We start from the raw sequence: 23,724 nt of genomic DNA on the forward strand, positions 1-23,724 counted from the left end.
TACCTTTCTGCTTCCAGACGCATCTCTTCCCGCTTTTGCCTCCTAAGTTCTCTGCGACGTTCAAAATCATCCATGGTATGGGTTCAGATTTAGGGAGACCAGATAATGTCTGGATCTAAAGGGGAAGAAGTAGAATCAATATCATAGATGAGTTGGAGGATTATTTCCCATGAGTCGCCTCAGCCCCTCACCATTTCTTTATCCCCTTTTCCTTTACTCTTAAGAAAAACACCTTAGAAGATGAGTGAGGTAGCCAGTGATCAATTTCTGCCTCCCAAGCCAAGCCTTGTCCTTTATGTGTTAAATTCAGTCTCATTCATGTAACTATTAGAGACAAATAAGTAAAATTCCAGGATCACAGTTTAAAAAAAAAGGGGGGAGACAGAGAGGTTTGAAGACTTGAAATATTGCTGGGATCACTTGAGAGCTACTGAATGGTTTTGTTCTTTGTAACCTGCTGAACTACAGACAAAAGTTATAAAAAAGTGAACAAAGAAAGAGGAAAGGAGAAAAAGAGTGAAAAAAAAAGAAAAGTGGCAAGAAAAGGAATTTGTAGGAACTAAGAGAAAAGTAAAAGTAAAAGAAAGAAATAATATAAGTATCCAGGCACAATTTGCACATCCTAAAAGGATATTAATATCAGAATGATAATAAAGACCACAGCAATAATACCACGAATAAACATAATGCAGCAGCATTTTTAAGAGCAGTTACATATGATCAAACTGTTTTCAGAGCTCAAAAGTAGCAGCTCTTTGTAACCCAACCATTTTATCCTTTCCTACCTCCTCCGTGATAGTTTTAATCCCAGAAAGATCTTCCCTTTCCAGCTCTTCAACTGAGGATTCCGCTTTTCCTGCGTTTCTGTGCCATGGAGTCAAGTATTCCAGAATTCCCCTGCAGCCCCCAAACCCAAAATGACTACCAGAAAAGGGGAAGCGGGCTCTTTTTGTCCTTGCTTTGTTTACAGAGCTGTCAGTGGTTAGTTAAACTCGGCCTGGAATCTGGCATTTAAGGCCTGCTTGAAGATTGTTTCCTGTGTGGAGCGGGAGGCCTCCACTTCCTCTGGAATCCTAGACTCTCTGCTGCACTCAGATCACAAAAAATATTTTCCAGCCCTTTCTGTGCACATGAGACGAGCCATTTGCCCTGCGTAAGAAAATAGGGAGACGTGCAAAACCTGAAGCCATCCCCTAATGGCATCTTTGTGTGAGGGAGTGAAAAGCAAAACTTAGACTTTGAAGCCTAGTTAAGAAACCTTCTTAAATTGTCAGATTCTTTTATTTTTCAAGCATTTTTCCCCTTAAAAAACCCACAAAAACAAAAATAAAATCTCAGCCAACCAAAACAGAATTATACAACGTTTGAATGTTCCCCCCCTTCTTATTCCCTAGGGTATTATTTATACTGCTTATAAATCCTTTACAAATTCAAATTTGGGTGTTTATTTGGGGTTTTTTTATTTTACAGTGTTTTTCTATCTAACTCTTAGAAAGAGTACTTTCCAAGTACTTTGTTAGTTATGAAGGAAAGAATCAGTTTTCCTTTTTTAAAAATTATTCCATCAACCCTGATAAAATTTCTTTGTATTTTCTAGTCTGATCTCTCCATAGTTATCAGAATGAAAAAAAAAAGTGATTTGAGGGTCTCCTGAGAGGCTGTTTGTCTCCCTGGGGTGGGTTCCTGTTCTGAGCGCAGTGCAAGGTGCGTGAGGACAGCCCTGGGGGCAGTGGGACCAAACCTCGATGACTTGAACCCTGGGTGCAGTGAGAGCAACGGCTTCTCGTTCCTTTCTTCAGTAAAGTCTTTTGTTGTATATAAACCACTTCTGGAATAACTATAGCAACAGCAAACAGAAATGGGAGAAAGAGGTCTGTCTATAAGCAAACAATTTCACTTTTCTTAATTTATCCAAGTAGCTCGAAGAGCAGCCTCTAAGCCTCTGGGTCTCGCTCCAACCTCATTAAGCCGAGGAGTCATGCTGGCTGCTTGGTAGCAGTGGCAGCTGTTGCTCAGCCTATACCTCTGGTGCAGGTGTCAATGAGCGGTGAAACGAATATCCATCCGCAAGCAGGCCGAAGATGCACACGGCTGGCCGAGCCCAGCAGCACCTTCGAGCACTCAGGGGAGGCGAAGCTGACTAACACCGTGTGGCCACTGCGGCCGGCCACGCTCACTGGCTCTCCACCCACGCAACGTCCCCCCCCCCCCCCGGCCCGTTCCCTCCTCCTACTCCTCAGCTTTTATTACCTACTTGGGTGTTTTTTTTCCTCAACCATAAAGAAACTCTATCCGGGCTTCCCTGGAGGCGCAGTGGTTGAGAGTCCGCCTGCCGATGCAGGGGACAAGGGTTCGTGCCCCGGTCCGGGAAGATCCCACATGGCCGCGGAGTGGCTGGGCCCGTGAGCCATGGCCGCTGAGCCTGCGCGTCCAGAGCCTGTGCTCCGCAACGGGAGAGGCCACAGCAGTGAGGGCCCGCGTACAGCAAAAAAAAAGAGAAACTCTACGCAACCAGTTATCTACTCATGGAACGCTGCTGAGTGTGTACGTGAGGCACTGACGGGGAGGGAGAGAGGGAGTGAGCGCCATCTACACAGACGGTGCCTTTCTGGGTTCTGCTTGGTGGACATGTGGCGGGTGTACCTGAGGGAGAAGAGAAAGCACGTCTGTGTACCGTGTGGTGCGGGATGACTCTCTGCTGGGGTGTGTGTGTTGTGTCTGTGAGTGGGAAGATGTGTGTGCTTGTGAAAATGGCTCTTTGTTGGTCTCACACCAGGATGGAGCAGAGGTCTTCCTTAATCCTCACACCCTTATATCACAGAGCTTCTCTGAACCTCCCTGGCACTGTTCCTAAGTGAGGCGAGCCATGTCTGGGGAGAATTGTAAGTGATTTTCCCCCCTCTTTTGGGAGCAGCAGCTTCCATGGCCTCAGCTAGTAATCTCTCATTTCTTCCCCGACCCCCAGCCAATGCTGAATTCCTTCCAGTAACATTGGATAGGAAACAAACTCTCCATCAACGAAGTGATGAAATGTCAAGGCAGAGAGCTTCCGTAAACAGTAAAGCTCACGAGTGTCACAAGTGGACAGAGTAGCCTGAAAGAGAAACGCAGGCAAAGGGATGTATGTATCAATGAATGTGACAGATGGGTTCTTGAAAAGTTTTATGAAAACCCAAATTTTTGCGCTGGGGTGATTGTAGCCATGCTATTGAAAGAACCCTGATGTGACTCCTTTTGTCAAAGGAAGAGAGGCACTTTACAAAGGCAGTTGAACAATTACCTTCTGATATACCTGTCTTTTCAATATGGGTTCTCAAATATCAGATTTTCTTGAAACAGGGCATGCTTATGCTACTGCAACTAAGTAATGAGTCGATGTTAGAGACTTCAAATCACTTAACACGCTGCCCTTCCTTTGGGTAATGACACCACCAAGCCCGTGGCCCAGCTGAATGGCGCCGTGAGTGGACCTCCTGGGTCTCACCTCCACGCCAGACATCCTGAAGCTTCCTCCCTTCCCTATCCTTCTTGCTACTTTTCCCTCTCAGCTTCTTTTGGGGGGAGGGGAAGATATTTATCAATATTTCTTCTGTCATTTCCCTTTTTATTTGTCTCATTCTCTGATACTTTTTTTTTCCTTCTCCATTTCCCTCCATCTATTGGGAATTAAAGTCTATTTATTAAATCCAATCTAGGATTCTTAAAAAAAAATTGAGTTTAATTTCTGATGTGCATCTTTCAACCAAGAATTCTAACTATTACTATGTTTTATATTCACAAAGCTTTTTTCTTTTTCCTTTATGGGCATGTGGCCCTCACTAGAGTTATTTTCTGTGACAAATTTATAAGGAGACCTACTGTTTCTGCTTTTGTTTGGGACATGGTTGGTGTCAGGTAAGAAGCCCTCTTAGATGTGTATGTGGGTGTGCATGTGTGTGTGTGTGTCTGTGTGTCTGTGTATGTGTGTGCATGTGTGTATGTGCATGTATGTGTGGGCATGCACATGCACACAGGTGTAAATACAGTCGAGGCAGGAAGTGGTGGCATGCAGGCCAGTACTCTGTTATTGGTGGGAGAAATTTGTAGAGAAAGCTAAGCTCTATCTATCTTCAAATCATCATGAACTGAATGGCGAATGGGTTGGAGGAAGTCCTTGGGATTTCAGGGCAGTGCCAGTATTGGTCTTGGAATGCATCAAGAATAAAATCTATTCTGTCAGGGACCCTGAATAAGTTAATGCAACTTCCAAAAGTAACCAACATTAATTGAATATGTGCTATGTGCTGAGGCATTTTTTTAAACTATTTAAAAAAATTAATGGGGTTTATTTCTTAGTTTTAAGTTTAAGGAAATATTGAACATAAAGTACAGAGTACCCATATATTCCCTCTCCTTCACCCCCGCCCAGTTTTTTCTGTGTTTGCATTGAAATGTGTATTCCCCACCAAAAGATATGTTGAAGTCCTAATCCTCAGCACCTCAGAATGTTACCTTATTTAGAAATAGTGTCTTTGCAATGTGGTCAAGTTAAGATGAGGTTATTAGGATAGCCCTAATCCTGTATGACTGGTGCCCTTATAAAAAGGGGAAATTTGGACATAGAGACAGATATACACAAAGGGAAGATAATGTGGAAACACAGGGAGAATGCCATGAGAATATGGAGAGCCAGGAACACCTGAAGCTACCGGAAGCTGGGGGAGAGTTGTTGAACAGACCCTTCCCTGGGGTCTTCGGAGGGACCCTGCTGACACTTTGATTTCTAGCCTCTGGAACTGTGAGATAATAAGTTTCTGTTCTAAGCCACCCAGTTTGTGGTACTTTGTTACAGCAGCCCTGGCAAACTAATACAGCCTATTATTAAAATCTTGCAGTGGTACATTTGTTACAATTAATGAACCAATATCAATACATTATTATTAATTAAAGTCCATGGATCACATTAAGTTTCACACTTTGTATTGTACATTCTATGGGTTTTGCTAAATGCAAAATGTCACGTATCCACCATTACAGCAACAGACAGAATAGTTTCACTGCCCTAAACAGTCCCTGTTCTCCTTCGAGGCATCCTTCCCTCCCTCCCCCACTCCAGCCCTTGGCAACCATTGCCTTTTTTAAAACTGTTTCTATAGCTCTGCTTTTTCCAGAATGTTGTGTAGTTGGAATCACAGAGCATGTAGTCTTTTCAGACTGGTTTCTTTCACTTAGCAATATGCATTTAAGTTTCCTCCATGTCATTTTGTGGCTTGGTAGCTCTGCTGGGCCATTTAAAAATATGTGTTTTATTTTATCTATCTATTTTATAATAAATCTGTGAGGTAGCTATTATAATCCCCATTTTAAAGAATTTCAAAGTGTGTGCTCTTAACCACAATAATATTCTTGAACTAACCCACTATTCCCCTCTAGGAATTGTTTTCCCTTTCAGGAAGTAGGTAAGGGTGCCTCCCTCCCCCACCTCCTACTGAGAAATTCTGAGAAGACTACTGTCAGTGATCTCCAGTTTAATTCATTGGATCATTTAAACTCAGGTAAGAAGTGATCTTAAAAATTATTCAATCCTCTTCAATTTCAAACCTATTTGGTTTAGTTCAGAGAATTATCATGTCTGGGAGATAACTAAATCAAACCTTGCAAATGTTTATTAAACTTCTGTTATTTTATTGTTACTTCTTTGTAAGATTCTTATACTAGGATGATCATATCTGGACCGCTTCATTGCATACTTTTCTTTGAAATTTTAGTGCTTCTTCATTTTATACTTTCCTCCTCTTATCCACTGTGCCCTCATCTCCAGCATAAGAATTTCTCTATTATTGCAAGGAACTCTAGTCTTTCAACACTGATAACTGTTATTAGATCCCTGTTTGACTAGTTATCATTGTATACCCACTGTAAAATTACATGGTCCAACTACGTCCATGAAGCCCCACAAAAACATTTATACCATCAATTTTCGATGAGCATTTACTATGTGCCAGGTTCTCTCCTAGGCACTGGAGATATAATGGTGAAGAAGACTGAAAAGGTTCCTGCCTTCCAGGAACTTTTATTTCAGACTTTCTTGCTCTTTTAAACTTCCACCAGGCCGATCACAGCCATCTTCGACCTTGGATCACACCCATCATTTGCTTTCTGGTTTTTGTTCTTGAGATTCAAGGCTTTGTGGGAGAAAGTCAGGGACCATGTTTTGTCTATCCTAAAGGTTTATGTTAACTTCAGTTGGGCCATCACTGCAACTCAGTGATGCCTCTCTTCATCCTGTATGTCCCGGGTGATTTCTGGGTATAACACACGCCAGCAGATTCTCCACCTCTGCTCTTCAAATTATCTTCACTCACCTCAATCCTTAAATTGCCCACTCCACAAACAGTGACCTGGACTCAGACTTAGGAGACATGGGATGACCCTCTCTGAGCCTTTCTTCTCTGTAAAATGAAACGGTTGGACAGATAACGTCCAAGGTTCCATCCTACTCCATGTAATACTACAGTTCTGTATCTGCTCTCCAATCCAGCAAAGATGGATGCATCACACATGGCATATACATGTTTCCTTCTTTCCACATTTGAGTGTTTGGATACCTCTGTGCATTCTCTTCTAATTTTCTGATTTAGAAAGCATTAACCTTCCTTTCAAGCTGATCATCCCATGGCACCCTAGATAAAATTATTTTATTACCTCTCAAATGTGTTATATAATTTTCTACCTCTGCCCCTTTATTCATACCATTCCATCCATCTGGAGTGAGAGCCCCTATCCTCTTCATCGTCCATATTCTATTCAGTTGTGCATTTCTGGCTCAGATTTCACTGCCTTCATGCCTTTCCTGAGGACTCTAGTTTGGTAGTGATATCTCACTACTTGAATATCCATCATTCATTTTGATAATTAATAATCTACTGCCTTGCCACTGCTTATTAGTTGTTCTAACTACTACTTAAATATGTTACCTATATTTTACTTTCCACATGCTTTCATTCTTAAGATTCTGTATCTTATGAATAGATACAGTCTTTTAAAAAATCTTTTCACTCTTGCGACATAGCAGGCACTCAGAAATTGCAGCTGATTTGAACCACTGGATTTTTATTCTCGATTTTACCATTCTGAGAGTGGAAAATGTAACTCAAGCTGATTCATCTCTGTACTTTACTGACTGATCAGTGTTTACAAAGTTAATTAAAGACCTTGGTAATAGACTATATATGAATCTCAAAAGTTATATAAACCCACATTTGCAGTAGTGGCAGTAAATCTGGCAGTGTTTTCTTTCTGACTATAGAAAATGAACTTTTGTCTTTTTCAAAAAAAATCAATTTATCAACCTGCTTTGCTCTTTTCTCAGCTAAATTGTTCATTTGGGAATCAAAAACCAAATAAACACATGGATTCTAACATACCGTTTGGACTTAGCTTTAGCTCAACCTTCACCACTTTGTTCCAAAAATCTGTGCTACTTAAAAAAAATGCAGTCACCGAGACACATGTGTCAAGACGAGCAACATAGAAATAAGAATGAGTGGGATCAACCTGAGGAGCTCTGCCTTCTCAAGTTGTTTCTTTTCTCTCATCATTGGAATCTAGAACTCAATGCCCTACTGAGAGCAGGTTAACAGGTTATGGCTTGTTCTTTCTTTCCTCCCCTGCTCAGTCTTTTATCATTACTTTCTCTCTACTTGTATTTCTCCATTTGCCAAACAGGAGAATGGAAAGACTTAATGTAACAAAAGTAAAGGTCTTTGTGGCCTCTCTTCCACCTTAGGAGGAGCAGGTACTGGGCATGTTAGATTTGTGAAGGAATGGTGTTTGTCTACACTGGTTTCCACACTGGGGAAGACCACACACTTAGGGATTTTATGTGTCATCTCCAAGTGTTACCACCCATTTGGAACACTTTAAGTTGTTCAAAACCCCATGGCTATCACTGACCCTCCCAAGTAAGAAAAGTAGACTCACCTCTATTTAAAGAAAGGAGACTGAGACAAATAGGGCTTTGGTATCAGTTCCCTAACCATGACCCATCAGTGGGAAACCAGGACTGATATTTAGGCCAATCTCTAAGCCAACCTGAAAAGTTTTCTTAGAAGAGCAAGAGAAGTGAAAATTTGGAACACGGTTCCTTTGGCACCCTTTTCGAGAGTTTGAAATTCTTTTCTTTGGCAAATTCCAGGAGAATTAGGCCGAAAGACACAGAACAGAACATATCAAATCAGAAAAGGCATGTGGTCCCTGCTGCTCTCTTGGTTCCTAAGGAAGAGAAAAAGCATCAAAAGACGTGGGAGCAAATCCTACCACAGACAGAAATTCTACACCAATCTGTAAGAAATTTCTTACACCCAGGTAAGAAAATAAATGCATAGCTATGCTTAAAGAATTCATAAATGTGCTTTCTAAATGCATGCCTGATAACAGAGGTTAATTCTGATGTCACATCAGGGTGGGATCCTGACCCCGATGGAACTATTCGACAATGGGTAGGGCTGCTGAGAAAATGTGAACCCCCATTACTGGCAATAGTCCGGTAGAGGTGAAATAGCCATCTGTTTAGGGCTGTAGTGAAAAGATACTTTTTGAGATCCTAAGGCTGTGCTGCCCAATATGGTTGTCAGTTGTCACATGAGGCAGTTTAAATTTAAATTAATCAAAATTAAATTAGAAATTCAGTGCCTCCGCTTCACCAGCCCCATTGCAAGTGCTCTGTGGCCACATGTGTCTAGTGGCTTCCATGTAAGACCATGCAGAGAACATTTCTGTCATCACAGAAAGCTCTATTGGACAGCCCCCCTGTGAAGCCTTCCAACTCCTAATACAAAATGACTTTACCACGGAAAGTAATGTTATGCAGTTCAGAGACATGAAGATGTGTAAGACATGGTGTCTGTCTTCAAAGACCTTACAATCTCCTACAGAAGATGGAATACAATGAGGGGTATGGTAGGGTCAGCCTTTCAAAGCACGGATGTGCTCTTTTAATCCTCTCATTAGTAACTTCTTTGTTCTCCTATGGAGGGTCTTTTGGATCTGCAATCTTGCCGTTCTGAGCACACTTGCAACTGAGAAAGTGAAATGAATGCTCACTGAATGCAAAAGAAGCTGAGATACTGTCTGAGGAGAGATCACACTTCGAATTGCATAACAAGGCCTAAGAGTGGCTTATTTGGAACAAAAGATCGGAGGCCATGGGTCTTTACCAGTTATAGACATGGTACAGAGGTCATTATATTTTACATAACAATAGCTTTACTTGTGCATGACTCTGGCCTTTCTGGTCTACTCGGCTATAAAAATATCAGTAACCCATGAGTCTGCTCCTTGTGATTGGTTTTTCATCTAATATTTCCAATTTAGAGATCAACAAGAAGATCCAGAGCCTTAGCCAGATATTCTGCTAATATAAGACATTAGCAAGGTGACAGAGTTTAGATGGCAGGATGCACATCCATTTACACTGCTGGGAACAATTCAAAGGTATGTCTTAGAGGTACTCTGTTACTGGCAACATTTTTGCACATGGAGGACATGCTATTACGATCAGGGACTATTTATTCCCTAGTAAGTTATTAAACATCTATTCATCATGATCATCAAATGCATTTACTGTGTTCTGGAATTAGGAAGCGAGTCAGAGACTATCTTCTGGGAGTTTATAATCTAAGACGATAAGCTTTGAAACCAAACCAAGGGACATTATCCCTTATGTCTTTGGACATAATACACAATTTAAACATGTACATCTGCAAAGAAGTTAAATAATAAATTGAAAAGTGCCTAGACTGCTTCCTCCTTCCTTTCACATGAATCATTTACATGGTAGTTTCACCCATTTGTTAGTTTGGGAATTTCTGGACTTTCCTTCAAGTAAGAAATGCCTCATAGTGCAGGCCTGCTTAAGACTAGCATGAGACTACAGGATCTCTGAACCTTGTACTCACTGATAAGAGTTTGTACTGATACCTATATTATTGGAGTTGGTATTTTAATGACTAAGTATATATCTCTCTTCCCTATAAGATTATAATCTCCTTGAGGTTATTACTCATTTTTGTGACCCTTCAAAGTTCTTGACTATTTTTTCTTATAGTCAGCACTAAGTTCACACTTGAATTAAAATGGATTCCGGGGCATTGCTTATTTTTGGATTTCATTGGTAAACAGATGAACTTGGCTAAGACATGATCAAAAGGCCATGCCTCCAGTTGAGCTCTTAGTAACCTTGGGGATGGTGGTTCACTAGGAAGCTCTACTTTATACTGTGATTTGTAGTTGTAGTTGTTTTCTTCTAGTGGAAAAGAAACTTGTCTTAGAGAGACATTCTGTTTTCAGGAAAGAGGGGTATTAGACATTTGTAACTGAGGGAATCAGTCTGTTCTGGGACCTTCAAAGAAAAAGAAGGACAAAGAAGACATATGTTGAATAAGAAAAGAAGAGAATTAGGGTTGAACTGAAACGCCCCAAATTTCCAAGGCCTTTGGAGATGCCTTGCCACTCCTCCATCATAATTAGAAAACACTGACATTCAGAGCTGATTTAAATGCTTCCATCAGTCTAAAAAAGTGTTGCCTGAATTTACTCTGTAACCGTGCTCAGTAATTAGAAACATAAGGCCCTGTTCTGGATGTTTTCTTGGGAACCTACCCTCCCAGGCTTGGTGTCACTACCCATTGGCTACAGGACCTTTATCTTTTCTCACCATCTCTCTTAGGAGCCCCTGCCCAGGTCACAGGAAGAGTGTGAGGTTGCCATGGGCATTCCTGGAAAAACTGGAGACCTCTGGCGCCATCTCAGACTCTAAAATACATGGAAGAAACTCATTTTGCCTGCCTCTTTCCTTGCTGAAGCTCTATAAATCTGTATTGCACTTGGAAGGCAGTAGTTAAAGTACAGTAAGAAAAGTGTTCAAATCAGAAGATTCAAAAGAAGGATCTTTGTGATGACCGGCTTGAAATGACATCTTTCTTTGTTTCGGAAAACAGAAAAGCTATTCCGATGGTTGATTCTAGAGTTCCTCACACTCTTGCTGGGAAACATGTACTTTGCAAAATGTAGGATTAGAATATGATTTAACAAGCAGCAGCAGCAGCTTTTTACTTCTGACAAAATCCACAAAGAAAATGGAAAAATACTTGTAATCAAGGACTTCAACTCAACAGTCACCTAACTTGTCAAATTAAAACATGTGGCAAACACCTGCCAAGCATCTTGAAACAACTATACCTTCTTATTTTTCTACCTGACCTGTAATCTCTTTGGAGCACATTTGCATTTCCCAATTTTTCACACTTAAACAATGCTGTCCACACCATGTATAAAGATGACTAAGCAACTTTGTATTAAGTAACCGAAGCGAGTCCTGCCAATTTTAGAATAATTAAGTTTCTGCAATCTAATATAAACAGTTCCAAGAACTACTTGCGGCCTACCAAAAGTATATATTACAAGTAGTCAACACTGAGGCCAGCTGGCAGACAGATCAACCTATTAAAGTAGAATTGTTCAGAACTCAGAGTATTATTTTTCTTTTCTCCCATTATTTTTTCTGCATCCAACTTTGTTTCTTTGGGAATGTTTTCAAGTATACAAAGCAAGAAAGTAATGTGGAATTGCACCTCTTGTAAATGAATGAGCATTTCTCTTGAGATTCTTTAGAACCCACAAGTCAGTCCCATTTCAACGCTGTCTACACAGGCAGCCAAGGTAAAATAGAGCAAGTGAATCCACTTTGTTCCCACTCAAGCTAAAGTGTTGGTATTTTGCTTGACCATCAGAAAGGTCAACAGTGACCACCAGACAAGCACATTAAGTTATATGCCTATCAGACACCTGAAATATCTTTCTGACTGTAGATCCTTGTACTGCCTCTACCACGTAGCTTCCTGGATCAAAATTTATTACTAATAAGGCTAATGTCATAGGTTTAATTCTACCAGGAATGAGTTAACTATTTGAGAGGAAAAAAAAAATCCTAAACTATTGCCATGTGTTTTGACATTAATCTTGGCCAGCTACATGGCAGATGTGGGCTGACAACTTTCAGTTGAGAACATAGAGATGGTTAGAACAACGCATCCCACCATGACCTTCAAGAGAGTGTATGGGACCTAGAGTCTGTCATACAGAGTGAAGTAAGTCAGAAAGAGAAAAACAAATTGTATGCTAACACATATATATGGGATCTAAAAGAAAAAAAAAAAGGTCATGAAGAACCTAGGGGCAAGACAGGAATAAAGACGCAGACCTACTAGAGAATGGACTTGAGGACATGGGGAGGGGGAAGGGTAAGCTGGGACAAAGTGAGAGAGTGGCATGGGCATATATACACTACCAAATGTAAAACAGATAGCTAGTGGGAAGCAGCTGCCCAGCACAGGGAGATCAGCTCGGTGCTTTGTGACCACCTAGAGGGGTGGGATAGGGAGGGTGGGAGGGAGATGCAAGAGGGAGGAGATGTATGTATATGTATAGCTGATTCACTTTGTTATACAGCAGAAATTAACACACCATTGTAAAGCAATTATACTCCCATAAAGATGTTAAAAAAAAAAGAGAGAGAGTGTATGGCCAAATGAATGGGAGTGTGTCATCACACAAAAAGCCTCTCCACATTCAACTGCATTTTAAGCCCTAATGTCTTCTTCACTGTGTTTAAATTCATATATATTCAAGAGTGGTAAAGGTTCTACAACCATCATCACAATGATAACTTCAATAAAAACATTCAACAAACATTTATGAAGTACCATTTGCTACCTTACTGGGTGTAGCAAATAAGTTGTGAATGCAACTACCCTGCCCTCACCATGCTTATAGTCTGATGGTGGAGACAGGCAATAAATAAATAAAATACAAACTGCGACAAGGGTTAGGAACGAAAATTACAAGCTGCTATGAGAGAACTACAGGAGTGACTAATGGTTTTCTTTGGGTTAAAATACGATATAAGCAGTAATAGCTTTTTCAAACAAGAATGATATTAATACACTACAGACATGCATTCATAAAGGGAACATAAATGTATGAGACTGGAGTTTGTATTTATTAAATATATATCAACATCTATTATTTGCCAGGCACATGGTCTTCTAGGTGCTGATAAATCGAACTCTTCTCTACTTTTCTGTCCTAAAGAAGGGAATGAAGAGTAAAGTAGCTAGTCAGGTTTGAGGGATGGTGAACTATTCTCACCCTTTCTCTCCAACCTCAGATCCTGTGTAAGTAATGTACAAATAATGACCTATGAGATACTATCTGCTGGAATTGATATAGACACAGGGAAGCCACTTAAGATATTAACTTCACACGGCTAAAGCGGAGGGCATCTTTCTAGAAATCATCCAGCTCAGTGACCTTCTGACAACAAAAGCATGTTTCTCACCCGCCATCAAGCAGAAATTTGCTGATTTAAATGTAGCTGGCCCACTTTGTTTTTTCAAATTTTGGCTCATGATTCCAAGAAATGAACAGCCCGTAATAAATTTACTCCAGTGGCAGAATATCTCACGACCAGCTTTTCTACTTTGAATACCGCAAACAGACCTTTAATTTGTTGACACGCAGCCCCTGGACATTCATGAAAACAAGATGTTCTCTTGCTGCTTTTTAAGTTAATCAGATTTAAGTCAGGGTCTCAGCCGAATTTCAAAAACAGATGTTCCATAGCAAAAGGGCTGAACTGACCCCAGCAATGAGAGGCTGTTTCACTTGAACTTGAATATTCTTTGTTAGCAGGATGAGCGATCAAATATGCCTGAAACTGGAAACAGGAGCGACCCAAGGTTTACTACTGTCTCCATTCAATGACTGCCCTGGGGATCTGGGAAGGTTGGGCATCCACGACTCTTGGTTTGGGGAATAAGCTGATGCCTGGAAGGTTTAGGTGCCTAGGTTACGAAGCGGGTTAGTGAGGAGGGATGATCTTCTCCCACACGCCACCATCCTGTTTTCCTGTCGACCTCGGAGGCCCTCCGTGGAATGGCTCCACTGTACCCAATGCCTCTCCTGACTCACACTCACATGCAAACACAACTCACAGCCAGGCCAACTCCTTAGTTCTGCTACAATCCAGCTGGTATTTCTGCCTCCGGGCCTCTGTCCCTGTTTCCTCTCTCCTGTAACCTGAAGTACCCTCCACTCCTCCTGCAAATCCCATATCTTTTTCTAGAGTGTAGCTCAGTCCTATCTTTATTCCAGAATCATCCTCGCTTTCAACTTCTGCAGCACTGTTAGCACTGCTCTTTTTGATGGTCAATACTATATGACTTTGTTATTCAAATGCTTTATAACCTCTCTTTCTCTTGAGCAAGTGTGAAGCTGCCTAATGTCAGGGTCTGCCATCTCCTCTTACATCCCCTCACAGTGCTGGGTGCTTTGCTCTGCCTTTATAGGTGCATGGGAACGGCTGCTGAGCTGAACTTATTGACAAGCTTCTGGCCTAAAAATCCAAGTTCCAAAATTCCACGGCTCTGGCCATTAGTGCTGTTTGCCCTGTGTTCCTGTTTTACCCCTTCTGGGCACCTTACAGAACTGTACTTTGGGCCTCCTTGTGGTCAGCTGGGGCCAAGTGACTAGTTCTAGCCAATGAGTTGTGAGCAGAAGTGTCATGTCACTTCCGGGGCAGACCATTTAATTGTTGATATTAGACCCTTCAGAGCTTTTTTTCTCTCTACCATGGTAGCCAGCAATATTTCCAGATAGTAGCTCTCAGCCGGGGTCCCCAAGTAAGGATGGCAATGATGTGGACCAGAGACCCCAGCCTATCCAGGGTTAGAGAGAAAGCATGTGTGACCAACCTTTGTTGGTTAAGTCACTGAAATTTTGAGTTGTCCCTGACCCCAGCATAACCTAGCTGGCCATGGCTGACATTGCCTTTGTTAACTCCGTCCGTGATGAAAATGATCTTGCGGTATTAGGCAGTGCACATCTCTGCTTCATGAAGGTACTTATTCAAATTATCCTATTTTCTATTTCTGTTCTGTGACATCTAGTATATAAATAGGAATGGGTAGACTAATCAGGTAGGGCCTCAGGGAGTGGAAATGGCTCATTGGTTCCATCTGCCTACTCCAATGAGCCATAAAGCTGCCGCTAACTGTAGCAGTGCTCATGTATTACGTGTTCACTCATTTACACCAGGGATGACAAACTTGGGGAGTGGTGGCCTATGGAGAAATGGAGAATGCATGCATCCCTAAAAGAATTCAAATTCAAAATTTTAAGAAAACCATGCTGGGCAAAGGAAGCACATTTGCAGGTCAGTGCGGGCCTCAGGCTGCTGGTTTGTGACCCCTGATTTATACAGTCCTTCCTTAATGGCTATCATGTGTCAGGCTAGGCGCTGTGAGGACTTACAAGAATAAACTTACAAGTGAATTCATATTAGCGTGCACTCTAGATGGAGCTTATTTAGTTAGCCAACGGTTCTATAGCACGCACTATGTACCCAGCACAGTTCTAAGAACTTTATAAATATCAGTTTAAATCTTTATAACAATCCTTATTGTCTCCAGTTTACAGATAGAAAGACTAAGGCCCAGAGCAGGTGTGTCATTTGCCCAAGGTCACAGAGCTAGCAAATAGTAGAGCTAGGATTTACATCCAGGCAGCCTAGCCCTAGAGTCTGTGCTTTTAATCACAACACCATGCTACGTCTCACAAGACCTGTAAATGCATAATATTTACGAGGTAGCTTATGGCGCGAACCCCGTCGATGAAATGATCATGTGACTGCCTGAAGGCTCTATGCTCCTCTACAAATGCCCCTGACTAGAAGCTGTTTCCTGCCAGGAGGATTTGGCTTGCTTGATGTTAGGGTGAGTCCATATTTGACGTTTATTAGTGAAATAAAAATCAATCTCCTGTTTATATTCATTTGGGCTTTGGCAAACTGATCTATTATTTCATTTAAGTGAGGTTCACTTTAGAAAATAAGCTGAATTTGTCCTAAAACCTTAAAAAAATAAATTACATCACTTCACACTTTGACTATTTCTTTGCTTTTTCATTTAATTAGTTTTAGACAGGAAGCAAAATCATCCAAGATTATATGTTTGTGTCAATCTTAGGGCAGACTCAGATATTGCAGGACCTGAAAATTACTTGGGAGGCCTTTAAGAAGGAGAATGCAATGTTAAATGTAAAAAATTAGGCAGGGGTGTGGCAGAGGTCTGTTCAAGTGAGGGGCCCTGTGGCTTAAGGGCCACTGGTTTCATGGTGACTCTCCTTGGGTCTCTCACCTTTGATTCTTATGAGCATTCCAATAAAAATGCCACAAACCCTTACTTTGCTCTTAATTTTCAATTATTTTGATACTACAGTTACGTTCACCCCCTAAAAAGTTCTTCATGAAAACCAGAATTTAGGAAACAAATAAGGAAGGGAGCGATTAAGCATCATTCTTCAAAAAGATTTTCAGAAAAGCAGAATTACAAAACACTGCAGTGTTTTGCCTATAAACCACATAATTAGAATGATGGGTGGATGAGAGGGCAGAGAAATGTAAAATATTATGACTCTTTGTCAAGATGAGGACAATGAAAAATAAAGTATCAGAAATCACAATTTACGTCAATGAATATATTATCTGAGTCACTAAATTTTCATTGCATTGAATAAAAAAAAAAAAAAAAAAAGAGTCCATTTTATAGGAAGGAATGGAGGAACACCAGAATTGTTAATGCAGCCCAGATCTAATACAGCCCTGGATGGAGAAGTTCCAATTCAATATATAGCTGTAGAGTGAATAAATTAATAAGTGACCTGAATATGTGTGTTTGAGGAACAAGAGAAAGGACAGATGGTGCTAAAGGGGTCACAGACCTCCCCCATCAACCCCAACTTACAACTGCACATTTTATTTCTAAACCATTAGCCAGCAATCTGGGGGAGGCAGTAGATATGTCCCCAGAGTCTCTCATTATAACAAATGTCTTTATGTTTATAAATCTTGTGAGTCTGTGATGGAATCAGATTCACAATCATGGGTATAATACACTTATTGGAGGAATTCTTTGAAGAACTTGGAGAAAATGCTTTTAGAAGAGCTCCTTCCATCAGGACCACCACATGTTTGTAGTCACTCCCTCTCTGCATCCTCTGGATATGATAAACACACTTTTCCCCAAACTCAGGATGCCCCATTCCACAGTATGTCATTCTTGGTCATTAAATAACAGGACTCGATATTAATGTTGGCCGTCTCCATCCCTCTTTAACAAAGCGTTTTCAGCCAAAGATATTAAACTAGTCAACCTCTCTTTTCCCCTGTCAGAGAAACAGCCAGTATCCTGAAATCACAGCTCATTTGTACCATGCTGGCGTGAATATTCAGACTCCATTTGTCTCCAGCTCTTAAAGGCTGGTGTTAGCATGAATGATAGACATTTTGTTTTGAATTAGCAAAAAGAAGGAGAAAAACCCCCAAATAATAAGTTGGGCCTTAAAATATCTGTTTCAGGGAATGCAGCTCTGCCTTTTCCTCCAGTAAAAGTCGATTTAAAAAAAAAACCTAGATTTAATTTGGCATTAAGTTGGATTTGGGATACAGAGAATAGTAGGAAGGAAAATGTCTCAGTCTTTTCCCCCCAGATTGAGCCTTTAAATCCTATTGGAGGACTGCTGCGTGGACTAGTGCAAGATGTTTACAGCTTTGTTTCGTTGAACATCCCAAAGCAAAGTTTGGGAGTAGCTGAGTCTGTGTCCTTGAACTGTACAAATCCTGTCACAGTTAGAACCTCAGACTTTTGATAGTTTTGTTTGAACGCTAATTAGCAGGATCAGTTTTTCCTCCTTACCGCGCGTACTCACTCATGCTTTTTGAAATCAAAGTCTGGAAAGGAGTTCTAGACAAGAGCTCCTGGCACCATTGTTGGTTTTTCTCCCTGCTATCTGTGCCCTGATCTTGGCTTGCCCACCCTGACACAACCTCTTTCCATCAATAGCTGTGCTAGGCAGGAAGGTGTTCTCCATGGTGCAATTGAGGCCTTAACGCCAGGTGCAATTCCCTGGCCAAGGAAACACCATCACTTGGCCAAAATTACAAAATCTGCACATGGTGATGCTGGAATGTCCTCTTACCTTCCTTATCATGAAAGTTTCCAGAATTGGGAAGACCATGAGAATCCATGTTCCTTGTGTCCCCTCAATTCCTAACCACACTTGGGCTCACGGTGTATTTTCCTCTTTATACCCCATGACAAGGACCTGAGAGCAGTCTTCTCAGGGTGAGATGAGGCGGATTCAAGATCTTTTCACATATGAGCCTCATTCTACAGTCACTACCAGAAATCTGTAGAAAAGACTATTAGTGTAAGAAAGACCCCCTTCAGATCCTGCTATAACAAGTATGGGCACATTGAACTAAACAGGAGACTGAACACTTTGTCAAGGGTGTCCAGGGAGGATTGTTCTGCAAAACTCAAGAAAAGGGGAAGGGAAAAAACCCTTCTCTTTCCATTCCATCTGGAGCTTCCACTGACTCCAAAAATATTGGCCCACAGTGGTTATAAAAACACCCATTTATGCTGTTCTAAAACAGGGTAAAGCCTGCTAGGTGCTTACAACTCAAAGCACTTCTTTTACATGCTCATAGGAAAATTATCTTTCTCTCCAAATTCTATGGCTGACTGAAATTAATGAAACACAGTCGGGAGGCACCTCTGCTGGCCACTGGCCACCATTCACTTGGAACACCCCACTAGGCCATTCATGGATTGCAGCGCTGTTTTCTCTTGACTTCAGAATTTCTCCTTTCTCATTTTATACAAACAGCAATTTATGTAAAAATCACTGACACAGGTGTCATTGGCATTTTAGGTAACTGAGCGAAAAATGGCATCTTTTTCCTGGCAACCTGAAGAATATCAAGAGGAAAGTATGGAAGTGAGGGGTACTTGAAAAAATCTGATATCTCAAAGTTCATTTTTAAGAAATGGAAGGGAGTATGCAGAGGAGGAGGAAACTTACAGACCTCTGATAGCCTCTTCCACTAATAATCAGACAATCCAAAGAAAGATCAAGGGTTTCTGCTAAAGAAAGAGAACCAATGGAGAAAGAAAAAAAAAGCAAGGAAAAGAAACGACACTTTAGAAAATAAAAGAGAAATGAATGAATAGCTTTCCCCATTTTGTTTGCATCAAACTCAGCAGGAAAAAGTTGGGAAATTCAGTGCTGGGGTAAACATGGCCCGATTAGAAATGACATTTGATAGTGGGGCCCAGAGAGGAGAAGCTTGTTATGGCCACCACAACTCATGGACTGGCCTCTCCATGCCTCATTAGCCCCCATTCTGGCCTGGGCGTGAAACACAAAAATACTACCAATGCCTTCTTGAGGGCACAGGAGGTATGGGGTGACCAGCAGGGAACAATGGACTAAGGAGGGCGTTCAGTGCAAAGGAGGTACACTCCCCCCGACTAAGTCCTTTACTGACTGTCTGGACAAGATGATGTTCCATGGCAACGGAGTCCCAGCCTCCTGACCCTAAAAAGGACCCGCCTTCTGTCTCTTTGGACATTAAGGAGTCTAATCCTGGGGTTCCCCCACTGTGCAGTCTGATCAGCTCTGACTGTGATGAAGAAAATGGTCCTAAAGGAAAGTGTTGATGTATGACATCCCTGGGCATGCAGCTGGGGAGTCAAACACATGCTCATGCGTGAAGTTAGCTAGAGGGGAGCAAAGCTGGGTAGGGCAAGCCCCATAGGAATGGTTTGGGGCATAGCCCCTAACGGAGAGGACAGAAGAAGGAATAAAATAGGACCAAAGGAATAAGTGGAGAAAGAAATAGATAGATATCCACATTAGCTAATACACATGTTCTTACAAACCCTCATTAGAAGTAGCATTTAGATTTCTTCCTCTTGGGAGGGTCCCTCTCCTGTTATTTAGCAGGAAAACTTTCTACATGCAACTTCTGGTGCATTTTTAAACCACTGCTCCTCTCGCTCCACAATCTTTCTGGGTGGCGTCATCCACTCTCACGGTTTTAATTCCTATGTATAGGTTATGACTGTGAAAATCTCTATCTCTAGTTCTCACCTGGGCTTCAGACTTGCATATCCCTTGTTTTCTAGACACACACCCTTGGCTGTCCCACAGGCCCTTAAATTAGCAAGTCCCAATCTAAACTCATTGTCCTTCCCTCTTGGCTCCCCAAACAGTGTTCTCACAGAAGAGTGACTGTATCTGGAGCAGGTTCATGCTATTCACTGTCTCCTAACTCTTTGAGGAGCGAGGTGAGTCTCCTGCCATCAGTTAATCATATCTTTCTTTCAGTCCCTCTCTCCAGCTTTGACTTATTTCCACCTCTGGTGGGCCGGGGGGCAGGCAGCAAGTGAGGAGAACGCACCACTAATAATCATCATTTGGAGGTAGTCTTAAAGCAAATAAATTATAGATTCAGAGGCTGCATCTTCTCATATATCCATTCATGTATTCATTCAGTCATTTAATAAGTGCTATTAAATGCTTACCATTTACAAAACCTCCTCTAGTGCTGCCAAAGATGTAAAAGGCACACTCTTCAACTTCAAAAATTATATAACGTAATAGGGAAATGAGAGATGTGCACAAAGGGCTACAACACACTGTAGGAAAACCAAATATTCTAAGAGTGATATAAATGCTAAGGGAGTTCAGGAGAGGAGGATCGGAGAGCAGTCCATATGCAACAAACTAAAAATCAGCATACTGAGAAAAAAAGATGATGGGGTATTATGGACTGAATTGTGTTCCCCCCAAATGCACATGTTGAAGTCCTAACCCCTAGTACCTTAGAATATAACTAAATTTGAAGACCAGATCATTAAAGAGGTGATGAAGTTAAGATGAAGTCATTAGGGTAGGTCTTAGTCTGATATGATTGTTGCCCTTCTAAGAAGAGGAAATGTTGGAGAGAGAGAGAGAGAGAGACACCAAACATGTGTGCTGGCAGTGGGATGGCCATGTGAAGACACAGGAAAAGATGACCAAGAAGAGAGGCCTTAGAAGAAACCAAACCTGCTGACACCTTGATCTTGAACTTCCAGCCTCCAGAACTGTGAGAAAATAAATCTGCCATGTACCCAGTCTGTGGTATTTTGCTACGGCAGCCATAGCAAAACTTTTCTCCCTACTAGAGCCAACCTCGGAAAAATTGCGAATGAGTGAAGTTTCCTTTAGCTTCTCCATCTACCTTCTGAAATCCCCTCTTTCTGTTCCCCAGGTAGACCTTCCGCTGGTGGAAGTTCTCCCAGGTAGGCAGGATTTGCTGAGAGTGAGGGGCATTTCCTCCTGAAATCATCGGTGTCTGTTCAGAGGTGAGCTTCCTCACCCTGAAGACTGACTCATCATCTCTCTATTCTCTCAAGTCAGCAACATTCTTCTTGGGAAGTGAGAACTTCATTATTGATTGGGGACAGTTTTGCTTAAGACATTATATATGCAGGAAAAAATTTAAAATAAAGCAAAAAATCAGATTACAAAGCAGGAAAACAATTCCTTCCAAACTTGTTAGATTACTTGGTAAGTAAACTCTGAGGAGCATAGCAGAAAGCTTGGTTCCGCACAATGCATCTTTAGGTGCAAGGATTTAGAAAATCAGGCAGAGAGGCTATGTAACTGCTAAGATCAGAGCCCCTCCCCAGTAAGAGCACATAAACTCTACTCACAGCTAAGCAATCAGATGTCCACTTGTGAACCTCTGGTTGATCACCAATCCCTATGAATTCGATTGGATGATCTTGAAACTTTTTAATGATACCTGGTATAAAAGGAGGATGGAAACATAAGTGGAATACATTTTAGTTAACGTGGAACTACATATTTTAAAATACAATTTCTTCCTCAGGTACTGTTGTTGGTTAGGACCGTAAAGGGGAAATAAAGCACAGATATAAATAGATATTGTGCATTTGCATTTTAAAGAAAACAAATACAATTATTACAGAGTCAGTCCCTGAATTCTTCTAAATAATGGAGGGGAGAAGGTGGTATAGTTAGTACAAAGCAGGGAATACTACCAATGCCAACGATCAAAGACAACAGGCTTCAGAACATAGTCAGAGATACTGCCTTCTCTAAGCTCATGCTCAAAACCTTCTAAGCCTCAGACTCTCAAAGTCTTTTTGGAACCTTTGTCCAAAGTTTTCTGCTGTTGATTGTCAGGAACTTGGCTAACAGGTAGAAGAAGAGGCTCTGGAGGATTACAAATAATTATAGATAATCTAGAGTTAACTCTCTTGCACTTGAAACACAGCAATAAATATTAAATATAAGAAGGGCCAAAGAAATAATTACCTGGGACAGTAAATCACCATCACACCCCTAAACCTGCCCCAACACGATGTAACAAGGGATGCTAATGGAAAATGCAACTCTGGGTTTTAAGGTTTGCCTTTCATTTAGTAGAATAATGGGCTCAAGTGGACCTTAAGAACATACCTTGCTTTCCCCCGCCCCACCCTTTGCCATTTCGCATTGGAAGAAAATAGAAGTTCATAGAGTTTAAGGGACTGGCTTGGAATCACACTGCTGGAAATTGATCCCGGATTCCTAGATTCTCATTTCAGTTTTCACAGGTAAAAGCAAAACAAAAACCCGCCTAGCATGGTATCTATGGTTTGTATCCATCTGACGAAGGCTGGTTTGCACACTAGGGATTGGGGAACCTTGAGGGCCTGTAAATTGGTCAGCAAGACAAGGTGCCATCCATTTCCTTATTCCTGAGCACTCACTCAGGCTATCTTCAGCTCCCCTCCACCAACCTCAACCACCTCTTCCTACTTGCCCCAAATGCACTCGTCCAAACAACTGTTGTATTGTCATGCATCTAGAGTACCTAGCTCAACCTAATCAGGATCTGGGGGGCTGGGACCCAGGCATATGTGTTTCTCAACTGTCCCCGGTGAATCTACAGTGCTGCCAGGTTGAGAGTCACTGAGATAAAGATGCAGCATTCTTTTCCAAATCACTGAGCCCTGGGCACATGTGGGGGTCAAGTAAGAGGGCTCCGCTCCAAGCTCTGCTCCTCTCTATGTGCCAGGAACATATTGGGGATATGCCAATGAACAAATAACCATCGTAGCTGGCTTCATGGCACTTATGGTGTAATGTCCCCCTAGAACAGAGGTTGTTAGGCTGGCCACCTATCAAAATCTTCTGGGAGAGCTGTTTTAAAAAAAATATGACATGACCTCCAGAGAGGTGCCCAGGAATTTGCACCTTAAAAGAAGTTCCCTACATTCAGTTGCTAATGTAGATTAGAGTACCCATCCCACATAGGCCTCCCATTCTTGACTCTCAGGCTTCAACTAAGGCATAGACTAGAAGAAAGCAAGGAGTTATTCGCCTGGATTGTAAACGAACAAACCAAGAGATTTAAACTTGCAGGGAAAAAAATTCACAGTACCTTCCCCAAACCCTCTGGCAGAGTCAGTGTTTATCTGCCTGGTTTCCCTTTCCCTGGTCCCAATTCCCTCAGTTTTTTTATTTTTTAAATTGGGAATGAATAAAGAAAAAATAAAGAAATCAGGGATCAGGGGAAAATTTTTTTGTTTGGTCTGTAGAGACTCTGCATAGGTTTATGAACTACCTTGTTAGTGAGAAAGATAAAAAGGCTTCTGAGAGAAACCATAAAGTGAATAGCAAAGTAACTAAATGTAGAGTTTGTCTTCAGATATACTTGCTATTTTCAGATTTACGATGAACGGACAGAAAGGTGATGAAGCTCTCACTCCTTGTTTTAAGATT

At 41.4% G+C, this 23,724-nt stretch overlaps 1 protein-coding gene across 9 annotated transcripts in view; it reads right to left on the minus strand.

Annotated features, from left to right (window-relative positions):
* Positions 1 to 23,724, minus strand: part of CALD1 (caldesmon 1) — a 181,230-nt gene that overhangs the window by 93,505 nt on the left and 64,001 nt on the right. For 6 of the 9 annotated variants that reach the window (XM_089917367.1, XM_089917364.1, XM_089917369.1 and 3 more), the window contains exon 2: positions 4 to 115. In XM_089917367.1, coding sequence (XP_089773493.1) covers positions 4 to 74 — 71 coding nt within the window. In that variant the 5' untranslated portion in view covers positions 75 to 115. Of the gene's footprint in view, positions 1 to 3; positions 116 to 785; positions 2,199 to 21,644; positions 21,737 to 23,724 lie in introns of those variants that run through there. The other 3 variants (XM_089917366.1, XM_089917376.1, XM_089917365.1) reach the window with 2 other exon arrangements.

This window comes from Delphinapterus leucas, chromosome 9 (assembly GCF_059928025.1).
Source record: "Delphinapterus leucas isolate spDelLeu-1000000601 "Yukka" chromosome 9, BTC_Dleu_Yukka2, whole genome shotgun sequence".
In the NCBI taxonomy this organism is placed as follows: domain Eukaryota; kingdom Metazoa; phylum Chordata; class Mammalia; order Artiodactyla; family Monodontidae; genus Delphinapterus; species Delphinapterus leucas.